Raw genomic sequence first — 23,049 nt, 5'->3', positions numbered from 1 at the left:
ATTATTATTATTATCATTTTAAATGCCAGCAACAGCCCAAAATTACATCATCTATTGATCTCTAACTTTTTCAGATGATCACATTTTAGGAACATGTGTCTTTCTTTAACCTACATCTTTTTCAAACACATACACATATTTTCCACAATAATATGTACTCCAAATAAAGCCGTGGCACAGTTTTGACACACCCGTGATATCTGCAGTTCTCTGATAAATCATAATCTCACACTCATTAGCCTGTTTTCCAAGCTGCAGGCAAAGGAGGAAATGAAAACCAGATCAGCAGCGCCACATAAACACAAACCCTCCACCCATTAATGGAAACATGGCGTTTAAAATCTGATTGTCACAGCAATAGATTTAAGGAAAAACAGGGGACACTTTTGGTTGTTTTTCTCATGTGTAAAATAAGAGGCCTCATACAGCACTGTGAATAACTGAAAGTGAAAGAAATTTTATGAGCTCTTTTTGCAATTGAGTCCAACTAACTAAATATTTAAAATAAAGATTCAAACTTTCAAGCAGAAAAGCTTGGAGGATGTACTGTAGTAATCGTCTCTTCTGAGCGAATCGAAAACAGATACAAAAGCAGTTAAAAGTAGTTCTTACTTGATTGTGATATACATCTATTAAGGATCGAAGGATGGACGGACAAGCCATTCAAATACATCAATAACTTTTTTTTTTTTTAATTAATCCTGCTAACAACCACACGGACAAATCACATAAACTTTGGATGTTATGCATTTAGCTTTTTGTTGTGTGTATTATTTTTGCAAATACCTTTGGATTAAAGCTAATAAAAATAATATATCCACAGACATTGTATCAATTTTCACAACTGTAAGACTAAAGAGTCTAATGCAGCCAGTCACTGGTTGCCAATTAGGGACACACAGATCTGATATTTAGTTATTGGTCAGATCCCGACTCAAAATGGTGGATCTGGTATCAGTAAAATCTGTCCATCTACTTGATTCAATTATATGCTGTTCTGTGTTTGCTGTACCAGTAGTGCGCTGGTTGCTAACAGCAAAGAGTCAGCAGTTTGGTGGCACAACCGTTGATGACACTTGTGGCTTTTCTGCAGTAGTCTCATTTCATTCTGCCTGATACCTGATCCTTGATCCTGAAACTATGCTCTAATTTCATTGAAATAGCCCCCCACATCACCACGCCGATAACCAGAGTAGGCTTTGCTGTGTTGCAGATTTGAATGGCGAGTGGTAAAACACACACTGACGGCCTTCATGTATTCAAATGTCCAACTAACTGTTCAACAACACTGGCGAAGATGAAGCTTTTCTTTTTAAGGGGAATTCATAGTACTGTACTGTGTCAGCTTGTGTAGGTACACAGAATGAAATGATCTGAAACAAACCGGCATGTCCAAAAAGCAAAATTAAGGTCTTGCAGTAACCTCGTCAAAGCCAGGACTTTGTTTAAATTGAGATGCTTTGGCATGACCTTAAACAGGCTGTTCTTGCTGGAAAATCCTCCAGTGTAACTGAATTAAAACAATTCTGCAAAGAAGAGTGGACCAAAATTCCTCCACAGCAACGTGAAAGACTCATCACCAGTTATCACAAATGCTTGATTGCAGTTCTTGCTGCCAATTTTCACACAAGTTCAGGTAGGTGTGGATAACCTTTTCCCCTTAATAATTGAATTAACCTTTGAAAACCTGTGTATACTCAGGTTATCTTTGAAAAATATAAAAATTTGAATGATGGTTCAAATTTGCCCATTCCGGGTCAGGGACGAGATTATATCTCTCAGCTGGCCTGGGAACGCCTTGGTGTTCCCCCGGATAAGCTAGAGGAAGTGGCTGGGGAGAGGGAGGTCTGAGCTTCTCTGCTTGGGCTGCTGCCCCCGCAACCCGGCCCCGGATAAGCGGAAGAAAATGGATGGATGGTTTGAAACATATGAGTGTACAAAGAAAAAAAATAGTAATCGGGAAGGGGCCAAATACTTTTTCACAGCACTGTACATCCCAGGATAAATATTAATCCCCACCCTGCCTGCCTCAAAGTTAGGAGAGCAATGTTTACATCAAGCCTTATTTGTAAAAAAAAAAAAAAAGAAAAAAAAAAAGATTCCCAACCATTTATATGCTTGTGAATTTAACACTTGTATCAGATCAGTGGTCTCCATCACCACATACGTGAATTCAGGGCTGTGTAGTTATTTAAATTTTACATTTCAAAAACAAAAAATATATAAAAAATCATTTTTTGTTTAATTTTTCCCATATCCATTATACCTTTCGCATTAGCGTGTAAGAAGTTCAGTTAAGTTTGCATTTACAGTTTTACTTTGTTTTTTTTAGCTGAACCACAATTTAGGTTAAAGGAAATGTACTTAATTAAAAGCACAAGTTTCTGCCTTTTTAAGTGTAATAACACTAATATTTTCCCAGCATAATGGCACCTGAAGCCAAGGTATCTGTAAGTTATCAAAGCAGGGAAAAGTTGGATATGTCGATCCCTTACACAAACGAGAGTGTGTAAGCATAGCTAATAAACTGTGCTCGTCCGGAGCGATCAATAAAGTGTAACATTTACCAAAAAGGCTTTTAAACTTTTCCACGGACCGTTCCTGACCAAACACAGGAGCAAAGCGAGTCTGCATATTTTGGCTGGTATTTCAGGTATTATTTAAGAGTATTTCCTCTTCCTAAATGGCAGCCCTGAGCATTGTCTAACTCATACCAACCCTCAGCAGTGCAGAGTGCAAACACTGAAGTCACAGGTCTGCCCGTGTTGACTGAAGGATTCCTTTAAACCAGAGGAAACAATGGCAGCGTGGACCTCACAGTAACATGCCAAGTGGGAATCTGGGGCAACAATGAAGGACACGAGTAAATGAGCTGTCAGTGCACTCTGTCTCTGTCATTGTAACCGTCTGAACACTGAGCTTTACCCACATTACACCCAGCCTGCTCAGCTCACTCCAGTATCTGATTACACTTACAGACAAATCAGCTATATATCAAAATGTATCTGTAAATTGGAAAACACACACACAGCTTCCTCATTACAGAGACTTCTGGAATGAATTATAGAAGATTTGGGATGAAGCTTTTACAAAAACAAACAAAGAAAACCTCAAAGCTCTGTTAAATGTCTCAATTAGAGAGCAAGATAGCAGTAACTAGATCATTTGGTAAATGGCCTGCATTTGTATAGCGCTTTACTCAGTCCCTAAGGACCCCAAAGCGCTTTACACTACATTCAGTCATTCACCCATTCACACACACATTCACACACTGGCAATGGCAAGCTACATTGTAGCCACAGCTGCCCTGGGGCGCACTGACAGAGGCGAGGCTGCCGGACACTGGCGCCACCGGGCCCTCTGACCACCACCAGTAGGCAAACATGGGGTTAGTATCTTGCCCAAGAATATTTGGCATGCAGCCAGGAGGCAGCCTGGGATCGAACCACCGACCTTCTGATTAGTGGCTGACCTGCTCTGCCACCTGAGCTACAGCCACCATTTATAGCTGTGAATTAAAAGACAGATAAAAAGCCTCCAATCAACAGGGTTTGTGATCTCTGCAAATAAATTCTGGCACCCACTGAAGCATTTTTGATCTTCCTTCAAAGCAAAAACCACCACAATTGTGTTTGGGATTCAGTGTACTCATGTTTAAAATACCCTATTCTGATCCAATGCCCAAATGAATAAACAGAAAAATGCACAACTTCTGTTCAGTCAGGTAAAATGCACACTCACACAGGAAAAAGTGAAAATATTCATAGTAAGGAGGTAAAACCTCCCCCTACTTAATTAAAAATACAACAGTTACTGTATAAAATAATAATAATAAAAGAATGCTAATTCTGAATTTTTCCATATTTGGGAAAGATTTGTATGGAATGACCCTTCATGAAATATCCAAATTTCTTTGTCCATTTGACCTATAAGGAATACAATAACATTTTAAGATCCTTGCATTTCCACGGTACGGTTTTCTTTTCTCTATTACCTCATACAACCTCTATGGTCATTTCAAATTAGCATCCGTTTATGTGTCTGAGAATAGGCATTAGCCAGGTCAAACTGGAGGCAAAGGAGTTTTTCCTCCCCACTGTTGCCAAGTGCTTGCTCATAGGGGCTCATCTGTTGTTTGGGGTTCTCTCTAATATTGCAGGGCCTTTACCGTTCCAGATAAAGCACATTTAGACACCTGTTGTTGTGAATAAGATTTGACAGTAAATTGTGCGATGAAGTGGGGAAAGTCTTCAAAACATGCAAGATTTCTTTTTTATATAAATGGGCTAAAGAACATGTCTTTGTTTCCTCGCTTGTTGGTGCAGTAATGCAGGAATAAAACAGACCAAAAACACATAATATCAGCCATAAAACAAACACGTGGTAAGCATCATTCATAGAGGAGGAAAAAGAGATAATCGGTGGTTGAGTTTGAATGATCAGTCTGTACCTTTCTGAGCCAGGTAGTTCATCTGGTGCCTCCTGGTGTGCTTCTCCTGCAACTCCTGCAGGAAGCTGGACCCGGAGTTACTGCGGCCCAGGAAGGCATCGGACCCGGACGCCTCCGTGGAGCTGTCCCAGCTGTCCGCATTCCTCCTGCTGCCTCCGCTGTATGTATCATAAAGCTCCACCAGGAGACAGTCCACTATGGAAGCCCTCGGAGTTCTGACTGCATCTCCCACAGATTCAGAGTCGCTGTCACCGGCCGCGTTGGTCCTTTGGGTGGCAGTAAAGGTGCCAGGCGGCTGTCCACGCTCTCTGGGCACCTCCTGCTCTCCCGGACATGATGATGTGTCATTCGATGACTCGGTGGGGCTCGTCCACTGCTGAAAGCCGGAGAAATCGTCCTGCAGGGAGGCAGCAGAGTGGGCATAAACCTCGCTCTCTTCCTCGGAGCGCAAGCCACCGTCACATATGTCAACTTCTAAAAGTTCATTCCCGTTTACTTTCACCCTCGACGCCATTGTTTTTATTAAGAGAAAACAAAACGAATGAGCTCTCTTATCCTGCTGCAGCTGTTTTAACAGTAAACTGTCATTTTCCTGACTTGCCTTAAGTTACAAAGTTTTCTTAGAGCGTTTCGAAGAGGATAGAGTTCCTGGAGCGCTCCATTTCTCACCTCAGAAAGGTGGAGACTCGTCTGGCGGCTTTTACTTTCCTTCCTGAATATTCAGAACTGGAATTCACTGCTCCCCCCCTCCAGGACTACACAATGGACCAGCCCACTACGCTGAACTTCTCCAACTGCTGCCAAACTTTCTTCAGGTCGCGCGACAGGTGCGACAGGTGCCGGGAGCTGCTCCATTGGCCAATCAGAGATGAGCCCAAAAGTATCTCGACCAATCCGCTTTCACCTTTGAGGACCAATTCATTAACGTTTGCACGGAAATTCGTAATGTGACTCCTATAAACGTTAAATATGTGTATAAATAAAGATAAAAAAAAATAAAAACAACTTTTCAATATGGATTGATACATTTATTTTAAATAAACAAATAAAGGCTAAAATGAAGTAGATATGAAGCATATACTTTTTACCCAAATTTTAATACAAGACCCATCTTTTAGCAGTGAATCTTTCACAGCTTTCCTTTCATATAAAAATAACTTCAGGTCCTTAGATTTTTTCAAAATCCTTGCAATGTGAGTCTAGCTTACAGGAGTTTTTTTTTTTTACCTTGGCAAATTTCAATGATCTGTAACTTATATTCATATTCTAACAGCCCAGTGTCATGGTAAAGGATGAAAAAAGCATGAAAAAGCACATCTTGTGTTTGTTTAAAAAGGTACATTTCTCTTGAGCCTGGTTGATTTTCATGGTAACTGATACAAGAAACATAATAATGCAATCAAAAATATGTCCCAGCAGTGAAATGTATACAACCCAGCCCCAAATGCGGATTTTTAAAAAATCATATGAAACTGTTCTGATTTTTTAAGTTTCATAGATTCATAGAAATGTAATAAGCACATGCATTTTAAAAGGTGATTTGATTACATAAGAGGTGATCACAAAGAAATCTCTAAATTGACGTCAGCTTGGCATTAGAGTAGAAACTAAATGTTTATCGCGGTCTGGTACGATAAAATCTTTGGCTATATTTTGATTGCTAAGAAGCAAATTTATTTAAAAAGCGAAGTTAATTGAAGGATTGCTCTTGAATTTTATTTTTTTTTACAGATAAACGAAAGAAAGAAAATTAAAGCATAAAATAAAAGCTGTAGTCGTGAGGGGCGGGTACACGCCAATGACAGTCATTGGTACACGCCTACAAATCAAATGATGCGGGCTTCCGTACACCACGTGACCAGCAAACAGGGAAGCGTTGAGTCAGGGTTGAGCTCGTGCCCGTGTTTTTGCCGTCACGGAGGAGCGGCCTCACCATTTCACGCTGTTATAAGGCGCAACGCGGATGGTAGAGACACTCTGCTTCAGAAGTTTGTAGCTGGATGAAGAAAATGGGCTCTTTTCGCTGCTCCGGGCCGAAGATGTTCAGCTTTCTCCTGATCTGCGTCACTTTGTGGAGCCACCTAAGCGGGAGCAGCGGGGCCAGCTCTTCCCGGAGACCTAACATTGTTCTGATCCTCACCGACGACCTGGACGTCGCTATCGGGGGTCTGGTCAGTAGGAGCTTATCTGAGAGTCATGACATTGTTTTTTTTTTAATGACATTAAACCAGATCGGATAAAGCTGACAGCTAACATTCCTGACAGCAAACATCATGCAGGCATCCGACAGAGTCAGCAGGCTTGTCAATCCATCACCACCAATGTTTTTATTATAATTAAAAAAAAACAAATCTAGAAGAAATGTTTTTAGCCAGCCAGATGATGTTATGTTTATAAAGACTGGGTCTACGTAAATGAGTTGTTTGTGCTATAATAACCAGTCTGACAGTAATGGTAATACATAATAATTATAATAATCACAAAGTAAACACTTTAAATCTGGTCTGACAAACAGCACAGATCTGATCTCAAGTGGGCTAGGCCTGTTAAACTATTACATGCATATTTATACACATATTTAAAAAGAAAGAAGTGTTATGCTTACAGAAGGTATAAAATGATTTTAACTGACCACCTTTCATTTCTCCCCACTGGGCTTCCGGGCCCACTAAATCAGGCTTTTACTGGCCCGAAAACGATGCTAAAATAATTAAATTAGTAGTATAGAGCTAGATATGCTAAATTAGTTTGCAACTTAAAGTTTTAAAATAAATGTCATGGAGACCAGGTAAATGCGGTGCCCTTCTTTAGATTCACCTCTGCAGGTAAGAGTGCGAAAGAAATAACTCTGCCAAATTTTAAGATCATGCCAGGTTCACACCCCTCTTAAAAATGTGTACAACATAAAGCATTATTTTAGGTTACATTTACTTTCATTTCATGAGAGATTTGTTTACAAACAGGTAATGAATAGCCCAAGATGTCTTTTAAAAAAAAAGTGCAAAATAGACCTGTGATCATGTGACGTGCATTACAGTTTACAGATGGGAAAGGCACAAAACCTCGGCAACAACAGTGTTTTCCCATCTTTAAATTAAACCAACTGATTTAAAGACACTTTCCGATCATTTTTACCCCTCCATGGTAAATCTAGCATCACCATCACACCAAGAACGGAAAATCTTTTTATTCAGAAATTAGTGTGATTAATGATTTCACTACAATGTTCATATTTTTTTGACCCACTCCTGGTCTTTATGCTGTTTAATGGACACTGCTGTTTAAAAGAGTAAAACATAACTCCGTAAAGTCACTGCAGAAAGTAACTGATGTGAGACTATAATCAAAACAAAAACTGCTGATACTACAAAAAAAAAAACTTTCATCTGCTGATTCAAACCCAGATGTACTCAGACTGATAGCTTGTAGATATGCCATCCAAAAACATTAAACTGCTGTGTTTCGCAGGTTAAATGTTGTTACATCATCAATGAAGGTCAGGAATTGTTGCTGATCATGTGCCTTTATTTCTACTCTTAACCTGTATGTGTCCAAAAACTCCTGACTACATGTTTATGCTTGACTTTTATCAAATTTACATCACACTGGTGACTTTCAAACAACATCTAATATAAAGCTACTGATAGATATTGCCATTACCTAAAGAACAGCTTAATTTAAACATAATTTATGTATAAAATAAAAAATCATAACACATGCTGAGCCTTATTTTTGACTTTAGTTTGAGTAAAGAGTCCAACTTTAGATTATTTTGTGCTGTTTTGGTACAAATTTTTCAGTTTTGAGTATCTGAACCTAATATTACACCAAATTCACCTTCAGTTGTAGCAGCAGTTATATTACAGAGCCACAGTATGTTAATCCATTTATTTTGTGCTGATTAGTGCACAAAATGCTCAGTGTTTTTCCAGAGGTGTGTAATCTCAGCTCTGTCTGAGACCACAGTCATGTGAAAAAGTGAGGGCACCACATGGAAACCTTTGGTGTTATTGACATCTTTGCACAAGCAAACATGTGGTCTGCTTTAAAACAGGATCTACAGATAAAGGTGAATAGTACAACAATGGATAAAATACTTTGCAGTTGAAAAGACTCTGTCATTGGGATCATGAGGTAATGCTGATTGCCCAATTTAGCACAGATCATATGGATGTTTTGCTTGATTGTCCACCAGTCTCAGAAATCAGTTTGCTGACACTTTTGACAGATTTTGGTGGTTTTAATTGAAGTACTCCCTGTTTTATATAGTCCTAAAGCATTTCAGTTAATTAATCATGTCATAAACCTCAATTTCTCCTTCTGAGCCAATCCAATCCACATGTACAAGTCTGCTTTGGGCTTCTTGGAGACTTCTTTGTCAGTTTTCTGACAGCACTTTTTGAGGATTTAGCGTTAGAGCTGAAGCGTTTCTTCAAATTGTTTCGAAATCTTTTAAAATCCTTTGATAACAAGTGTTTTCTAGAGAGATCCAGTCATTGGCATTTAATCTGAAATCCTTGATTATAATTTCATAAGTGGGAAGATGTGATGAATGTACGTTTACTTACTTTTTTTACTTACTTGCTGTTCCAATGCTGAACTAAACTTTGTGTTATTTATTTTAGCATTTCACCCTCTGAAAGCACTGTTTCAAATAGATCATATGTTTGCTGGTCTAAAGAAAAAAAGCTGTTTCTATGACAGCGGCCTTCTCAATAGGACAAAAAATACATCCTGTTATTGCTGATGGCCAAAAAGCAAACAAAGCGTTTGAGTGCAGGGAATTAAATATAAAATGTGTTTTCCTTTCAGAATCCACTGAACAAGACGAAAAAACTCATTGGTGACGCAGGGATGACCTTCACAAATGCAGTAAGTATAGCCTGCCTACATGTTCCTCTTGTCATCAGCATAGACTGTATATCAAAGATGGACTTAGCTACTGTAATATCACCCATTTGATTTGTGAAACCTGAGATCGTAGCTTCACGGCACAAATGCAGGAAGGACCAGGTTAAAACCCCCCAGATATGCTACATGCTAATGCAGCAAGCTCCTAATCACGTAAACCCTGCTTTATGGTTCTTTTGGACACTAAATAGGACCATAAAATTTCAAATAACCATATGAATATAAAGTGAGACTTGACTTTACCAACTGGGACTGTAAATTTATTGAGAAAGTGTTTAAGGTAATAAATCAATCAAGTAGGAAAAAAAAATTCTAACCCACTTCTACATAACCGGGCTTCTTTTTGCAATCAGAGGAGTCGCCCCCTGCTGGCCATTAGAAAGAACGACATTTTAAGACATTTTGCGTTAGCTTTACTTTTCAGACCCAAAATTATGTACATCTTTTATATACAGCTTTCAGGGACTATTAAGTGTATCATTTGAGCCCTGCTTTGCGTCTGTACATTATTTTGTAGCATTATCTAAAATGACTTTAAATGTAAATGACTTTACATAAAAGCTGCATGTAGAGAATCACAAGTCAAATCTAATTAAAGAAAATCCTTTCAGTTTCATATCGCGTCTTTTTCCCTCAGTTTGTTGCCAGCCCGCTGTGCTGCCCCAGTCGTGCCAGCATCCTGACGGGGAAATACCCCCACAACCACCACGTCATCAACAACACCTTGGATGGAAACTGTAGCAGCAAAGCCTGGCAGAAGAGCGAGGAGCCGCACACCTTCCCCGCCTTACTGAAGGCCTCCGCTGGCTACCAGACATTCTTTGCTGGGAAATATCTCAACCAGGTGAGTGTCGCTTTTTTGCCAGAATTGGTGACTTGCCTTTAGTAAGAGGTTGTTCTTGTACTGCGCTGTTATCTGAAGAATGAAGGAGCTAAAAAATAATTTGTTGGTGTAATTCCCCTGTAATTAAATGGAATTTTAATGTCTTTTATTTGAAATACAATACAATATAATTGGTATAATTCAGCTTGTTTATAGGAAACGAGGCCCATTTTTTAAAATACTGTGTAAGTAAATTTAAGAAATGTGTAATTTCATAATAATTTTGCATTAAAAAATCAATACACAGTACTTTTCGGGGCCTGGGCCATGTTATAAAGTGGCTTAACCATGCCTCTGGGAATTTAAGAAAAGGAGACACAAATTACACTGCAAGTGATTTTAAGTACTTTGTCTCCTTTCCTGTAAAATACCCAGAGGGTTAGGGAACACTGAACCACTCCGTAATACAGCTCGAGCCCTGAAAAGCACAGAATATTGTTTTGTTTGTTTGTTTTTAACCACTACATTTCCAGAAAATTAGCTAATTACAGTTCTTTACAGTACTTAAAATGTGGAAACTTACAGTGTCATTTATCTCTTGTCCTGTAAAATTAGTTATGCACTACTTAAGTTTACTTAAAATATAATTATGTGTTTTTCTTTTCTATAAAATAACTTTGGTTATCCAATATCTAAAATTACTTGCATTATATTTTATTAAATTTTTCCTGTATGAACCAGATTTGTTGCCTCTTTTTCTAGTATACCTCTGTCTGAGTAGGTAAACTTTGTACATAAATATCATTATATTGTAATTTCAAATAAAATATATTGAAGTTTTAAATCGTATGCATGTGTCAGAGATGCATAAAAGTGAGGCATCTTTACTGCAGTGTTCAGGAGACTGTCATTAGATGTGCAGTCATACGATCTATTGTCTGAGGGTGAAGGTTACATCTCCCCTTGTGATTAACAGATGGTCAAATAGAGAACCAGAACGTCCTGTTTGTTAGGATGTTTAAAGTGTCACCAAAAAAACCACTTAGGCCTGTTTTGCTACTTCTCCTTTTCACTCTGTCTTTGAGCATTTATGTGCCAGAAAATGAAAGAACATTTTCCAACTGGATTAAGCAGGTCGAGTCCTGCAGAATAAACACGGCATGATTCACGTCATTGTACAGTCGCATACATCAGGCAGATCAATGTCAAACAGTGTGGCTCGCAGGGAATTTGGAAGATAACTAAAAATCTTGCTAATTTCTCTACATGGAAATCAGCTGTGATGTCATTTATGTTTCAAATAAATAAATGATTTTCAGCTAAATGTATTTCAACAAAAAATTAAACTTTTACACTTAAATTTGGTTTAAATACTGTGGTTCGGCTGAGCAAATCGATTCTGTCTGAAAAGTGGAAATCTTTTTGAAACGTGACAGGGTCTGAAATGGAAACCATGAAGAACATATGCGTTTATATGTCGTGCTCATCTATTTTTTTTGCAGGGTAAAAATCTCGTCATGCAGAACTGCACATACTCAACATTTATGCTATTTTGCAGTATGGGCACTCGGAAGCTGGTGGAGTGGAGCATATTCCTCCAGGTTGGAGTTACTGGGTCGGGCTGGTAAGTCTGAATGTTCACATTATTTGCTTTTATAGATATCATGGACCAGTTTTAGAGCTTACCTTATTGTCGGAGACAGTCATGCAGCTATTATCTCAAAACTATACCATTTCAAGTTGGACTGACTCCACAAGTTTCTGAGAAACTCAAATTCCTGTGGTCTCAGGAACATTTGGCCCTCTTTGTCTTTAGAGGTCTTATAAACCTAAGGGTTAAACTCCAGAGTAAAGAAACAGCCGTGAATTTGAGCTGTCATGTTTCACTGCAGCATCATTTTGCCTTGTGTTCGTCTCCTCTTCTATTACTGCTTTGATCCGTCAGCATTTTTCTTAGACAATCCAAAGTGTCTGTGGCCTCGCTGCTTCTCCTGAGAACTTGTTTAGAGACTCGGCTGCCTTTGCTGATTGGAGTCTTACGTTTTCTATTAGCAAATTCTGCATCTGCGATAAAGCTGCTCGTCTGTCTCGGTGAACAGTGATTAATGTATTAATCGTCACATGATGTGGTCATTTTGGGCGTCTGCCTGTTGATACTATCAATAAAACTGAGTTTATTTAGTTCAACATCTGAGTTGAACGCTGCTCCAAAGGAAAATTCAGCTCCCGGAAATGAAGGCTTGGTTAAATCCAAGAATTTTCCTAAAACCATCATTTTTACTGCAAATTTCCCTGAAAAGTTAGGATTCAATCTGTCAGAAGAGAAGTTGTTTACAAAGCACCTTATCCCTTAATTCTTAAGGTGCAAACCTTAACTGTTAATGCCGGGGAGAAGGACATATAAGAGTTTTAGATGTAGTACCATGGGAGCGTATCGAATTAACTCTCTGCTACTCTTTCCTTTCAAGTGAGGAAATAAAGTGCAGTTTGTATTCTGCGGTTAATGATCTTCTTCAGCTTCAGATGGTCTGCTCAGTGCAACCAATGTAGTTCTTTCCCTGCTACTGATGGGAAATAAAACAAGTTCAGTATCAGAAAATTGAGCAATATGTGTAATTTTTAAATCTCCATGACTTTGCAATAGAGATCTTGACTCAGCTGGTTGTATTTCGGTTATATTCTTTATTAAAGCGAGGTTGCAGAATGTCTGCAGTTCTGTTTAAAATCTATGTGGTTCTGGCTGGACTCTAAATTTAAGTAGTGAATTTGTATTTTTGTGTATCTGGACATCAATGCTTTATTACCAATAGTTGCTATGCTATTACAGATTGCACATATTTGCTAACTTGACCCCTTTTAATTGCAAACTGATCACAGACTGACTTTGTCTCATTGTCGTTTTATCACTATCTTGACACACGAAAGTTGATTTGAAAAAAACCTACTTCCTGCAGGTGAACTGAGCTATTTTAAAATGTATTAATGACCTCTCAATAACCTCTCTCTGGGTTTGAACCAAAGGAGTCGCCTCCTGAAGGCCATTTGAATGAATGCAGGTTTAATGCATTCCTGGACCGGCTCCACGTTTTATGACTGTGTTAATCTTTCATACTGTCTCCATTCATACCTCCCATCTCCATCTTTCATACAAAGACACAATGACACTGTCACGTCCACAGCTGTGATTAAACCACCATAGAACTGGGGCAGAACCTGAGACATTTTCTTCTTTGTTTTGAAATGTGTGTGTTTTGTTTTTGTTTGTTTTTTATCCATATTTATTGGATTTATTTATTTATTTATTATTATTATTATTATTATTATTATTACAGTTTTATTATTTTCATGAGTTCCCAGTTCATATTTAATGTTGCAAAAATGTGTATTTCGGATTAAATCAGATCTGATATGAAGCTACCTCATACACCACTGTGAAATGTAGGCGGTCATGTGGCTAAATAAGGAGACAGACTAATAAAAAGGCTAAAATTAAATTTGTGTGGATTTACAGAAGGTCTCTAACTGGTTTGCAGAAGTCGGAGGTCACGTCCAGACTGCCGTGGTTTATCTTCACTGTCACTGTATGAACAAACACAGATTGGAGCCGTGGTCCCATGACTTGGAAGTTTATCATAACAAAGAGCGAGACTCATGCGGTTTATAAGATTTGGAAACTTTTAACAATATGTTTCCATGAACTGCAGCTCGTCTCTGATCATTGGTGACTTCATGTGATCAGCTGTGAGCAACAGTTGTAACCGCTGTTTTTAAGGGGAAAAAAAAATTAGATTTTAGTCAGTGCGAAAGAAAACCCACTGACACTGTAAGGAAATAATTCTTGAAGCTGTCATATTTGTTTGGATTTCATTTGTGTTATTAAATCAGTTTGCAACAACTGTATATAAATGATGGATGCAGATTATAAAAACAATGTAGCCACTGTACACTTGTTGTAGAAAGTAAAACTATCCATACAAGCTAAAACTATTTCAGCCTATAAACTCGCTTATTTCTGTGACATCAGTGTCAACGTGGAATGACTCGTTTTTTTGGTCGCAGCATCAAGTGGCCATTAGAGGAACTGCAGCTTTAGGACTTTCTTCTGAACCCTGAAGGTTTTCAGGTTTCTTAACCCTAACCCTGTGCATGGTTCAAAAATAAATATCAGGCTTTTTATATTGGCTTCTTAAAATTCACTTCAGCTTCTTAGACCAAGATTATATAGATACATACATATAATACACACCTGGAAATGATTTCTTCCACTAGCTGTTTTATTCTGTGTGATTTAAGGCTGGGAAATCTGAAAGGAAGAGGACGGTACATGTGCTTACGTGATAATTTACAGTTCTTTACACATGATCCGAGTGGCTCTTTAATCCTGAAGTGTTTTACAGAGTCGTGTCGTTTGTGTTTTCCAGGATAAAAACTCTAAATACTACAACTACACACTATCAGTGAATGGGAAGGCTCAGAAGCACGGAGCCGACTACAGCAAAGATTACCTGACAGATCTACTGGTGAGAGACCTTTGATATGACTGCACACCCTCCTTTACTTCATTTATATAGCCACAAATGTAAAGCATCCTTGTCTTGTTACTTTAAAGACAGTTTTTGGTTCACACTTCCATTTTTAGGGACAAAATAGAAAAGACAGAATTCATGTCTGCTTGATAAATTACCGTAAATTAAAGGTTTTGGGGTGAAACCCCCCTAGATTTTAAGAGAGAGGGCTCTACTCTGCTTTTTTTTTTTTTGTTATGTTTGACTTTATATCATGTCAGAGAAAAAGAGGTAACTTCTTTTTATATTGTTTGTAAGACCAACAGTCTGACAGAGAGACAGCCATGTACAATGATGTAAGGGTCACATGCAGAAATGATCAGCGATCAAAGGCTCTGATCACTCTCTTCCTCGTTCTCAGGCCAACATGTCTCTAGACTTCCTCCAGTATAAAACCAGCTACCAGCCGTTCTTCTTGATGGTGTCCACGCCGGCCCCCCACTCCCCCTGGACGGCAGCACCTCAGTACCAGAACCGCTTCAACAACACCAAAGCTCCCCGAGATCCCAACTTCAACGTCCACGGGAAGGTAGAATTTTTATAAGTCGTTGCTGAATTTCGCTGGTTCCAAAGTAAGATGGAAGAAAGCGCTCGGTTAATAAGTTCTGTTGGGTTACATCAGTCTCTACGCTAAAGAGGACCTTGATAATCATGGTGACTTTCGTTTCTCCCCTCAGGACAAACACTGGTTGATCAGACAGGCTAAAACTCCCATGTCAAATTCCTCCATTCAGTTTCTGGATGATGCCTTCAGGGGACGGTCAGTCGCTTCACCTCCTCACCTTCCTCTTTCTTTGCTCCACTTCCTTATTTCCTTTTTGAAACATCCTCCTCAGCTCCTTACCAGACCACTGCTTTCTGTCACCTTTCACATCCTCCTAATTCTCCTCCTTTCTTTTCACCTTCGGGTCTTAACATAGTTTCCCACAGAGTTAGCTTGTTTTTGCAGCAGTGTGTGTGCAGCTCCTTTCGTGGCCACCAGCTTTCTTAAATGAGTCAATATTAATTTAAAAATACCATTTATACATTTCTCCACTGTAAATATTTTATTGGCCAAGTTTTTTTCTGACATGAAATATAATCAGATGCTTCATCCCAGAGTCTGTCATCCTTTGCTTCGACTCCTCCATCACATTGTGCTTTACAGCCTCGATGAGCCTGGTGTAGTGGCCCAGAGAACACCTCTTAGTTTGTGCTATAGCCGACCAATGACAAGAAAACAGTCCTACAAAGGGTCAGCAAATCATCCAGAATGCAGCTACGAGGCTTCAGTTCAATTCAATTTTATTTCTACAGCGCCAAATCACAACAACAGTCGACTTAGGCACTTTATACTGTAAGGTAGATCCTTACAGACCCTTAAATTAAACTGTGAAGCACTGTGACTTTTTCTGAAAGGTGGCAAATAACTACATTTTTCTTACTTACTTAAAAAAATACAACAGAGGAAATTGGCAAATAAGTTGTGGAATTAATTAAGGAGAATTACCGACAATAATTAGAAACAAAAGCAAAATAACGAGTAAAGACTTAACTCTTCCACTGAGAGGATTTGGAGTGTGTCCAGCCACAACAGCAGCGAGCCACGAGGGAACACATGAGGCAGAATGAACGGGGCTTTCACAATTAGAGAAATGCGATTTCCTATTAATAAAGTGGATGTGGATGAAATAGAATGGAACAATGCATTGGCAGACATATGTGGATGGCTGATAAGATACCTGAGCAGCCCACCTGAGTCGGGGGGGGGGGGTCTTTTTATGTCACATTTTGTCCTCATTTCTGGTTTATCTCGTCCTACAGGTGGCAAACGTTACTGTCAGTGGATGACTTGGTGGAGAAAATAGTGAAGAGGTTGGAGGTCAGAGGTGAACTGAACAATACCTACATCTTCTTTACTTCTGATAATGGATATCACACAGGTATGTCTGTGCGAGCGCTTATTGTTTTTATTTCAACATCTACAGTTTTTCAGAGGATAGTTTAACATTCACAAGGTTTGGTTAGCTCTCACTGCTAATTGTTTCCCACCCTTTTATACCTCCAAAGGTTTAAAACATGAGAAACAAAACTGCTTTAAAATTGTCAGTACTGTTGAAAATGTGGCCAAATCTTAGTCACAACCTAAAAGTGACGTCTCAGATGGTAAGAAGTGCGTGAGACTTGTTTTTTGGACGCAGAGTAAAGAAAATGAAAGGACTCTGCAGCCTTGACAAGCGTGGATGTCTCTTCCTGTTTCAGGTCAGTTCTCTCTCCCAGTGGATAAAAGGCAGCTGTATGAGTTTGACATCAGAGTTCCTCTCATGGTCAGAGGACCAAATATCAAACCCAACCAGACCAGCAAGGTACACACACACACACACACACACACACACACGAAAGATGAGATGCCTTTGCTCTCTAATCAATATTTAGTATTTATCATTATTTACTGATCTTCTATTAATACAGTTACTGTTGACATTATATTCTCTGTCTATATTATAATCGTATAACCTCTGACATATTTAAGGAAATGATTCCAGTATAAGGGTTTTTTAAAGCATTGCTATCATAAAAATTAAACGGATGCTATATTCTTTCAAGATCCAGGCCAGTTTTTAAGTTTCCATTCACTTTAAGTTATCTCTAACTCCCTCACAGATCACTGCATTCTGTTTTTGTTTGCATTTTACACATATTTCGTTTATTTTGGACATTGGGGTGTAAACTGGGGTGTAAAAGGGTTGGCATAATAAGCAAATGCTTCAGCCAATACCTTTTGATTAGCCTTGTCTCATGCTTTCTTGCTTTGTGGTAGGTCTTTGTTCTGTATTCATTGAGATATTTGAATGCTAATCAATGAAATCAAATCAAATCAAATCAAATCAAATCAATCAACTAAGAGCTAAAAACTAAAACGATTAACATCATATCACCAGAAACTCAGTGGATCCACCCACAGTCCAGAAAGTTTGAGAACATTTGCAGTTACTTCTACTTGCATATGTTTTGGCTGAATATTATTATCCTTGTTGCTGGTAGAAAACATTGACTTTAATTGATGTTTCACACTTTGTTGCCATTGATGTTTTTGGTATTAGTCCTTGGTAAAATAAAGTAAAAGTAATAAAGCAGTAAATATTAGTCACCTATGTGTTATAAATAAATGCATATCCTGTTTTATCTTGTTAGTGGTTTTATATTCAGTGTAGCAGCATGAGCCCTCATGTATCGATCCCAAAAAGAGGAAAAGCAGCAAAGAGAGGAAAAAATCTACTTTCAACAGATGCACGGGATCTGTGTTTAGAGATGGTGCATCCATTTTGCTGGCCACATTTGTTGGATTGAGTGTTTCTTTTGTCTTTCCAGATGTTGGTAGCGAACGTTGACCTTGGCCCGACGATCCTGGACATCGCTGGGTACAACGTCAACAAGACCCAAATGGACGGCATGTCGTTTCTGCCAATTATGGTGAGAAAACTAAGTTTGTGTTCTGCTTTTGTTGTTTATAATACAAGGTAAAGGAGGTGTGGTAATGAATTCAGGGACGGTTGAATATTAATATGCTTAGTCAGACCCAAGTACACAAATAAATCCTTTTATTTGTAGATATATTACTAACAAACAATTTTTACATCATCAAATGTTGATCAATTGCCACATCAACACATTACTAATAATATAATAAGAGGTAAGTGACAACTTATCAACAAAACTCAGTAACGATTATTAGGTAACAAAATCAATTTAAAGTCACACTTGTTCATATCTGTGTGTGTCACCAGGAGGGGAAGATGAACAGCAGCAGTTGGAGAACAGACATCCTGGTGGAGTACGAAGGCGAGGGCAGGAACAAGTCGGACCCTGCCTGCCCGCTACTCGGACCTGGAGTGTCGGTATGGAAACGGGGATGAAGTAAAACTTTGTTGTTGTTGTGGGTTGTTTTGTTTTTTGGGGGTTTTCAGCGGCACCAAAAATTAAACACCAATAACAAACATTTTTTCTATAGGAGTGTTTCCCAGACTGTGTGTGTGAGGACTCTTACAACAACACTTACGCCTGTGTGCGTACCATCGCCCCCTCTTCCAACCTGCAGTACTGCGAATTTGACGACAATGAGGTATAGTATTGTATTTATTTGCTTTTGATTTTCAGTCTTTAGCAATTTGTCAAGCTAGCCAGCTAACATTTGTATTCAAATGTTATTTTTGTTGGCACTAATCTTTGGCAAGATGGCTACGATTAGCTGTGCAACTTAGCTGTGCTGCATTAATCTGGTGATGGTTAGTTCATAAAGCTGAACTAACCAAAAGTGCTCCTTTTTATATTTTTGTGTAAGAAACTGATCCCATATCCTTAATATAGAAATCAGTCAAGCAACTGGGACAGTTGGGAATGTCTCACTTTTAAGATAACATCTGTTGCAGTGCTAGTGATAAAAGAGGATTTACCATGTGAAAAATGCTTCATATAGCACATTTAAAAGCACTGTGTGCAGGTTTTGAAAGTCTTTGATTTGCTGGCATCTAGTGGTCAAATGGAGAATGGCATGTCCTTGAGTTTCTTCAGTTTTGAATCATTAGCGTATTTCACAGATGTCTATGTTCTGTAGGTTTTCGTAGAAGTCTACAACGTGACTGCAGACCCGTACCAGCTGACCAACATTGCAAAAACCATTGACAAGGAAGTCCTGGAGAAGATGAACCACCGGCTGATGATGCTGCAGTCCTGCTCCGGACAGTCATGTCGGACACCCGGAGTGTACGATCCGAGGTCTGTTCAGCAAAAATCTGCATTTTATCTTTTCTTTTTTTTTTTTTTTTTTTAAATCAATAAAATTATATGTGAATTCTCTCATACTTAAACGTTTAAATTCCCAAAAGTTATCCTGCGCATTCACTTTTTCTAAACTAATTAAATCATGGCTATAGCATAAATACACAATTACTGTGTACTTTTTAGTATTTTTCATGTATTGAGTTGTGATTTCCTGATAAATACCTTGAAAATAAAAATAGAGTTCTATTTAAGTCAGCAATTAGTTTTTAATTTTTTAAATTACATTTCTTTACCTTTCTAGTGAAGTTTTCCAGGCTCTATTAACACACAAGCATTAATTATTCTACGCTGTGATATTTTCCTCCCCTCAGGTATAAATTTGACCCACGGCAAATGTTTACCAGCCACAGCTGGAGGCTCAGCAGACTCAGGCAGACACTGAAGTAGGAAGACTGCGAAGGATGTGGGGAAGCTGGGGAAGAAAGGCTGCGTTGAGTGATGTGTTCAGCCTTTCCTGATGTTGTTGCCTTGTTGTTGGGCCTCCTGAGCCAGTCTCTTTGTAAGATGAGGATGGAGAAGGGATCAGGTGGGGGTCATATTATGGCGCTGCTGGAAGATAGGAGGCCCACCTTTAAACTGTCTGTTTGGACTGCTTTTCAATTATTTTGTCAGTAGGTATGAAAGAGAGCCAGATTATTCAGAACTGATTTACCCGAGGCAAGCCATGAATTAAAACCCTGTTTTCCTATAAGCCTTACTTTGCACTGAACATATCACTTTAATTCCTTTCAACTACTCACTCTTCTAATTGTTTAATTTATGGTTGAACACTTGAATTTATCAGAGAAAGCTACAGAGCCCTTACCTTCCCATTAGGTGTGACTGTTTTTTTCCTATCTCATGCACTCATTTTAAATTTTACTATAAATTCACTTGTATGACTTTGCTCACTGTGAGTGGCATAAACTGCAGTTCCTCTAATGGCCACTTGAGGGTGGCTTCAAAAGTGAGGCAGACCCAATAGATTCTCATGTTAAAATATCAAACTTAGCACTAGAAATAAAAACATTTACAGGCTGCTACAAAAAGCAGTTCTGGTCTTTACCGTTAATCTAACTCTTCATAACAACTGTAAGGTAGTTTAATTTAAAAATAACCCATTTATTTTAGTTATATTATGGTATAAGGATTATACGATTAGGCCCTCTTTAACAGGTGGATGCCAGCATAGATTTACTTCAGCTACTTTGAGTAACTAAACTGGAATTTCAACTTTATTTTTAATGCCTTTGTTCATTGTAGCTGTTTGACAAATAATGTGACCCGCTGTGTAGTTAATGATACAAAAGTCTGTCCAAGAAGTTTCTACTCCAATTTTAGTTGTTGTTGTTTTGGGGTTTGTTTTCTTTTTTTCTTTTTGCATTAATTAGTCAACTTGTTTCTATTCAAAGCAGTCATCCAATCAATGGACCCATCTGCGTAAAACTAGAAAACAGACTAGACAGTATTTTTTTCCTTACAATATTTCCCCTGAGTAAAAGCACGCGCTGACGTTAGCTGAAAACTTAGGTTCATCCTCCAGTCCAAAGACCAATCTTGCAAACCACTACCTAACACTGTAAAGCTTTCTTATGTCAAACTAAAACTTTTTTAGCAGATTTTTCTCCGTTATATCACAGCTGTATGCATTCATTACAGACACGTAGGAGTTTATAATAAATAATCCTGTGCGCACAATAAGGAAATGTCACCTTAAGGGACTCTGGGGGCTCTGCAGAAAGTTGTACTTGAAATACTTCGGCAAATACAAGCTCTAAATTGCAAACAAGGCTCCACTTTAAGATTTTCTTAAACAGTTCATGTATCCAGGTTAATTTTATCAGGTTTAGAGCAAAGTTCTCAGAGCAAAAGAGGTTCCTCTGACAGGCTGAAACAAATAGATCTTACAATTATTTAGCAAGTAAATTTTAATTTATCAGAATTATAAGACTGATTAATCAACTCAAGTTCAAGCCACAGTCACATTACCCTATCAGTTGCCCTGCACATCCTCCTGTGATGAAGGTAGCAAACAAAATTTGATCATTTCAGTCTCCCAGGTTTTATTTGGTAACTCTAACACGATCCCCCTTCCCAATTTAGCGCAATGTCCAAGATAAATGACGACTGTTTGTTTTTGAGAGATTACACAAAACAAAAAACTTTTAATTTTAATTAATAAGGGTTTTTTAAAATTAAAAATAAGAGTTTGCTGACATTATTCTGCCGACCCCTCAATTAAACTCCGATTGGATCCTTTTTCATTCTTAATGACTGGTTAAAGTGTCAGCTATAAACTCTGTTTTGTTGGTTTGAGAAAGGTTGAACAGACAAACACGGTCAAAAATTTTGTAGCATAACATCAAAAATATAGCAGCTGTGGCTGCAATGCTTTCCAACTCTGATGTGACAACCACAGCTCATTGCACCCACTTGGCACGAGACCAGATATGCCACAGGTTGCCAAAAATAGGAGGACAGCAAGTCAGATGTAGCAACAGTACAGAGCATCCTGTAATTTTTCAAAATAAAAGACTGTGCACCAAACAACCCTTCCAAAACCATCCTAGTGGGAAAAAGATGGAGCGAAACTACATTTCTGATGCACTTCTCAAACTTGAGACACACAAATTCATGGCCTACGTGAACTGAAAACATTGTGCTGATATTCAAACTTGTAAACTTTATGTTCAGTAAGATGTGTGCAGATCACTTTGACGTGGAAACCTCGGAGGGAAAATGCTAAACATCTGTTTTTAAAACAGACTGCATGTCATGTTGACTGAGAACCGAAAAGACTTTCCCATGTTCTACTGTCTTGTTACTCTTTAATAATACTATTGTGTTCATGTATTGCCTCTTGCTCGGTATTCAAAAAACTGGACTGAATTTACGTGATCATCGAAATCCTCCACTGGACTGTTTTGCCGCCTCCCCATACAACTGATCACTGATCGTATCTTGGACTCACTGATGCACTTTCCGCTCTGTCAGAACAGTTCAGTCGTTTTGGCACCCTTGAGTAGTTTTTGATTATGTATTTTTGGCTTATGTGTTTTTGTCCAAATAAAGATCTATTCTAAAGCAATCACATTCTGCTTCAGTTTTTCACTTTAAAAAGTCCCACACTGCCTGAAATATTTATTAAATTACATTTCTGACCTGCCTCAATCCTACTGTCATTCAATCACTGCAGTTAATAGCATTAGCTTTGATCCTGCATGTTACCAGACAATAGCATTGTTAGTGACCTCATACAGAGCCAAGAATAGAAAAAACTGTCTGAAACAGCATTTAGAGCTGTGTAAAGCACAAGCTTATGGCTCACAGGGATTAACTTCATTTAAACATTTTGGGATTTAATGTACAGCTATTTTGTTCTTACCTCTTTTCGTAACGTTTGCAAGAATCTCCAGTGTCAGTAAATTTGCACACAAAATGCAATACAATACAAAATAAAATATAAGTTATAATTGGATGGAAAATTTTGGTCATTTTCA

At 38.4% G+C, this 23,049-nt stretch overlaps 2 protein-coding genes across 3 annotated transcripts in view; one reads left to right on the top strand and one right to left on the bottom strand.

The window, feature by feature from the left end:
• Positions 1–5,136, bottom strand: part of tbc1d30 (TBC1 domain family, member 30) — a 29,248-nt gene extending 24,112 nt beyond the window's left edge. For both annotated transcript variants that reach the window (XM_006780912.3, XM_006780913.3), the window contains exon 1: positions 4,451–5,136. In XM_006780912.3, the coding sequence (XP_006780975.1) occupies positions 4,451–4,964 (514 nt within the window). In that variant the 5' untranslated portion in view covers positions 4,965–5,136. The remainder of the gene's footprint in view (positions 1–4,450) is intronic.
• A 1,170-nt stretch (positions 5,137–6,306) lies between these two features.
• On the top strand, positions 6,307–22,637 carry gnsa (glucosamine (N-acetyl)-6-sulfatase a). The gene is made up of 14 exons (XM_006780911.3): positions 6,307–6,621; positions 9,263–9,322; positions 9,999–10,205; positions 11,743–11,808; positions 14,606–14,704; positions 15,111–15,278; positions 15,427–15,509; positions 16,553–16,671; positions 16,991–17,094; positions 18,101–18,202; positions 18,517–18,627; positions 18,741–18,851; positions 19,344–19,504; positions 19,882–22,637. Exons 1-14 carry the CDS (start codon positions 6,451–6,453, stop codon positions 19,955–19,957), a joined length of 1,638 nt encoding a protein of 545 aa, XP_006780974.1. The 5' UTR covers positions 6,307–6,450; the 3' UTR covers positions 19,958–22,637.
• The last annotated feature ends 412 nt before the right edge of the window (positions 22,638–23,049 follow it).

This window comes from Neolamprologus brichardi, chromosome 17 (assembly GCF_056152115.1).
Source record: "Neolamprologus brichardi isolate AB-2024 chromosome 17, ASM5615211v1, whole genome shotgun sequence".
In the NCBI taxonomy this organism is placed as follows: Eukaryota; Metazoa; Chordata; class Actinopteri; order Cichliformes; family Cichlidae; genus Neolamprologus; species Neolamprologus brichardi.
The sequence above is the reverse complement of the archived record's forward strand: the minus strand, read 5'-3'. Positions and strand labels throughout refer to the sequence as shown.

Bases quoted from the DNA above. Each gene is read 5' to 3' on its own strand.
- gnsa (XM_006780911.3), top strand. From the start codon at position 6,451: ATGAAGAAAATGGGCTCTTTTCGCTGCTCCGGGCCGAAGATGTTCAGC. The intron at 6,622-9,262 runs GTCAGTAGGAGC...TTTTCCTTTCAG, and splicing joins ACGTCGCTATCGGGGGTCTG to AATCCACTGAACAAGACGAA. The intron at 10,206-11,742 runs GTGAGTGTCGCT...GCTATTTTGCAG, and splicing joins CTGGGAAATATCTCAACCAG to TATGGGCACTCGGAAGCTGG.